Source organism: Haliotis asinina, chromosome 6 (genome assembly GCF_037392515.1).
Source record: "Haliotis asinina isolate JCU_RB_2024 chromosome 6, JCU_Hal_asi_v2, whole genome shotgun sequence".
NCBI classification, from domain to species: domain Eukaryota; kingdom Metazoa; phylum Mollusca; class Gastropoda; order Lepetellida; family Haliotidae; genus Haliotis; species Haliotis asinina.
This window is the reverse complement of record NC_090285.1, coordinates 48111042-48113679: the sequence shown is the minus strand read 5'-3', so window position 1 is coordinate 48113679 and position 2638 is coordinate 48111042. Positions and strand designations below refer to the sequence as shown.

Here is a 2638-nt window from a genome sequence, read left to right as displayed (position 1 = left end):
TCACGTGTGTCTTAGCTGTGTATCTACGTGTGTATACTGTGAGGTATCAGTGTAAGTATGTAGTCTTGTGTAGGTTAGATCTGGGTTATCTCCCCCTGCTGCAGCTGGATAGTGCACTTGCGTATAACTTCCGGGACTACTGGGTTCTCTCGCACCTGTCAAAGAGGTGTATATATGGGGTCCTTGCTCCAGACGACGAACGATGCTATGAACTCGCAACAGGAGCGATCTGGAAGTAAATGCAATACGTTGGCGCAATTTAGCTTATATCGACGAACCCGACACACCCGACGAACGAACATCGACGATCCTTTGTTGAATTGATCTTCAGCAACCCGTGGTTGTCCTAAGAGGCGACTAACGGGACTAGGTGACCAGGCTCTCTGACTTGACTGACAACTGCGTACTCATGACGTTGATCACTTTATTCTCTGGTCCAGATTTAATTATTTACAGAGCGCCGCCAGATTGCATGAACATTGCCGAAGGCGGCGTCAGATAACAAACTAACAAACCAAACTTTATCCACGACGTGCTTTCAATAAACGTCTTAAACTCACATCTGAACACAAATTATGTTAGCGTAAGAGTTCGACTACCGTAGATACGGTCGCTTTGTGAAACAGTAACCAGAACCAAAAACTTACGAAACAATCGTAAAGCTACGACTGTCGTAAGTCTGTTTTTATGGATAGAACTTACGATCGTCGTGATATGGAATGTCTAATTACAGTGCAACCTTGTATGACAAGGAAATGCGTTAAGTGTGGCCTTCTTTGTTGTGAGATATTTTTATCATATACTAGGAGTGTAACTAGAAATGACGGTCATATTTATGTAGTGCCGAAAAGGTGTATTACGTCACACATTTCCCACAAACCCTCTCCTACGCCGCAGATGTAAGTGAGATTGTAACTGTGCCGCTCTCGTTTCTCGTACACCGAACCCTTTAAGATAAGATTTAAAAAATGACAACAGAACATGTATAAATAATTTGTTGGCATTTGAGCAAATTCAATACTTTTGTACCTTTGTTTGTAGGCAAAAAGCAAAACTGTCAGGATTCCCAAAACAGCAATCAGCGGGACAATAGACGTATACAGGATCTGGGAAGCCTGACTTATATCTGCAAAGAATAAGAGCTCCAATCACCACGTTATATAGACATTATTCACGTGGTAAAAGCAAAATTACATTATAATAATCACATAATATTTACACATGATGCTGATATTGTGTCTATCATCGGATTCTTGCACAGCCAAGGGACACAACTCTTTATCGTGAGGGGGAGGTCAAACAGTTTGTAGAACTCACTGCCTACAGTTATGAAACAGCAATGCCGATAGATGTATTGCATACGTCGATCATTCATGAGATACATGAGAAAGTTTCAGCAGCTCACAAAAAAGAACAAAAACAATATTTATATTGTGATATCTGGAAGAGAGATACGCAACCAACTTATATCATGGAGAATTTTGAGACTGACTACAGTTCTGAAGTTCATGTGTTCCACTAGAGGGCACCAACACAATCAGACCCCACGAGTACAATTCTGACCTGGCGCTCAAAGATTATACCGGCTTCGAAATTTGAAGTCTCACTTGCGTGAAAGACAATTTGCCAATGATGAATTCAAGGCTGTATAACAAAAGCTTGGTGTCGGGACCAGCCTAAAGACTCATATTTCGTGGGAATTGCTAGCTTTAAGCAATGTTCTTGCAATATCACAGCGGGGGATTCCAGAAATGTGCTTCAAGCGTTTTACCCATTTGGGGAATCGAACCCTGGTCTTTGGCGGTAGGATCGAACACTACAATCACTAGACTACCATACCGCCCTGATCAATTAAAAGAAATAATTACGAAAAATTTGACATTCGCACCTGTGGTATTATGTTCACATTGATATCTAATATTCTTACCTCTCCCACCTGTACCGCGCCAGGTATATTTGTACCGGGATTTGTCACGCTTATATGTGCGGGGAGACTGTAACGGCGTCCTGTAGGGCCTGTCTGTGTTCGAATCATTCCGTCCTTGCAGTGCATCCTTACAATGACCACGTCTGACAGCAAAGACGCCTACCACCACGACTACGAGTACGGCGGTAACGAATCTCAACGTTGCCATTACCCTCTTTTGAGATATGTACCCTGAAAGCGTTCACTTGTCAGCTGAGTAAGACAAGATTCCTATGAGTAAGTGATCACAACTTAGTTTAAAACATTTGAACAAGGAGTGGCGTCATGTTCTATTGCTATACTTTCCGATTATGCGGGAAACAATTATCACGATTCGCTTACCTCGTTAGTTCACAGATGACACATAAATATAGGTCTTGACGTGTTTACGACATAAGTTGTTTCCTGTTTACGACATGTCGTTAATCCTGTGTGTGAAGGTTGTTTTACGCCAAATTTAACAATACTCTTTTTAATAAATAGGCAAGGCAAGCAAGTGATATTATTGATATTATGAGCAAGCGGTCAGTGGTGACAATGGATCCTCGATTTGTGAGTGAGAAAGTTGGGTTTACGCCGAATTATAGCACTATTCTAGCAATATCACCAGAAAATAGGCTTCACACATTGTATCCATGTGTGGAATCGAATACGGGTCTTCGGCGTAACGAG

General features: G+C 41.8%; 1 protein-coding gene across 1 annotated transcript; it reads right to left on the bottom strand.

Annotated features, from left to right (window-relative positions):
• On the bottom strand, positions 1–2178 carry LOC137287926 (uncharacterized). The gene is made up of 3 exons (XM_067820300.1): positions 1928–2178; positions 1030–1126; positions 1–229 (listed from the first exon to the last, which is right to left on the bottom strand). Exons 1-3 carry the CDS (start codon positions 2133–2135, stop codon positions 1–3), a joined length of 534 nt encoding a protein of 177 aa, XP_067676401.1. The 5' UTR covers positions 2136–2178.
• Between the last annotated feature and the right edge of the window lie 460 nt (positions 2179–2638).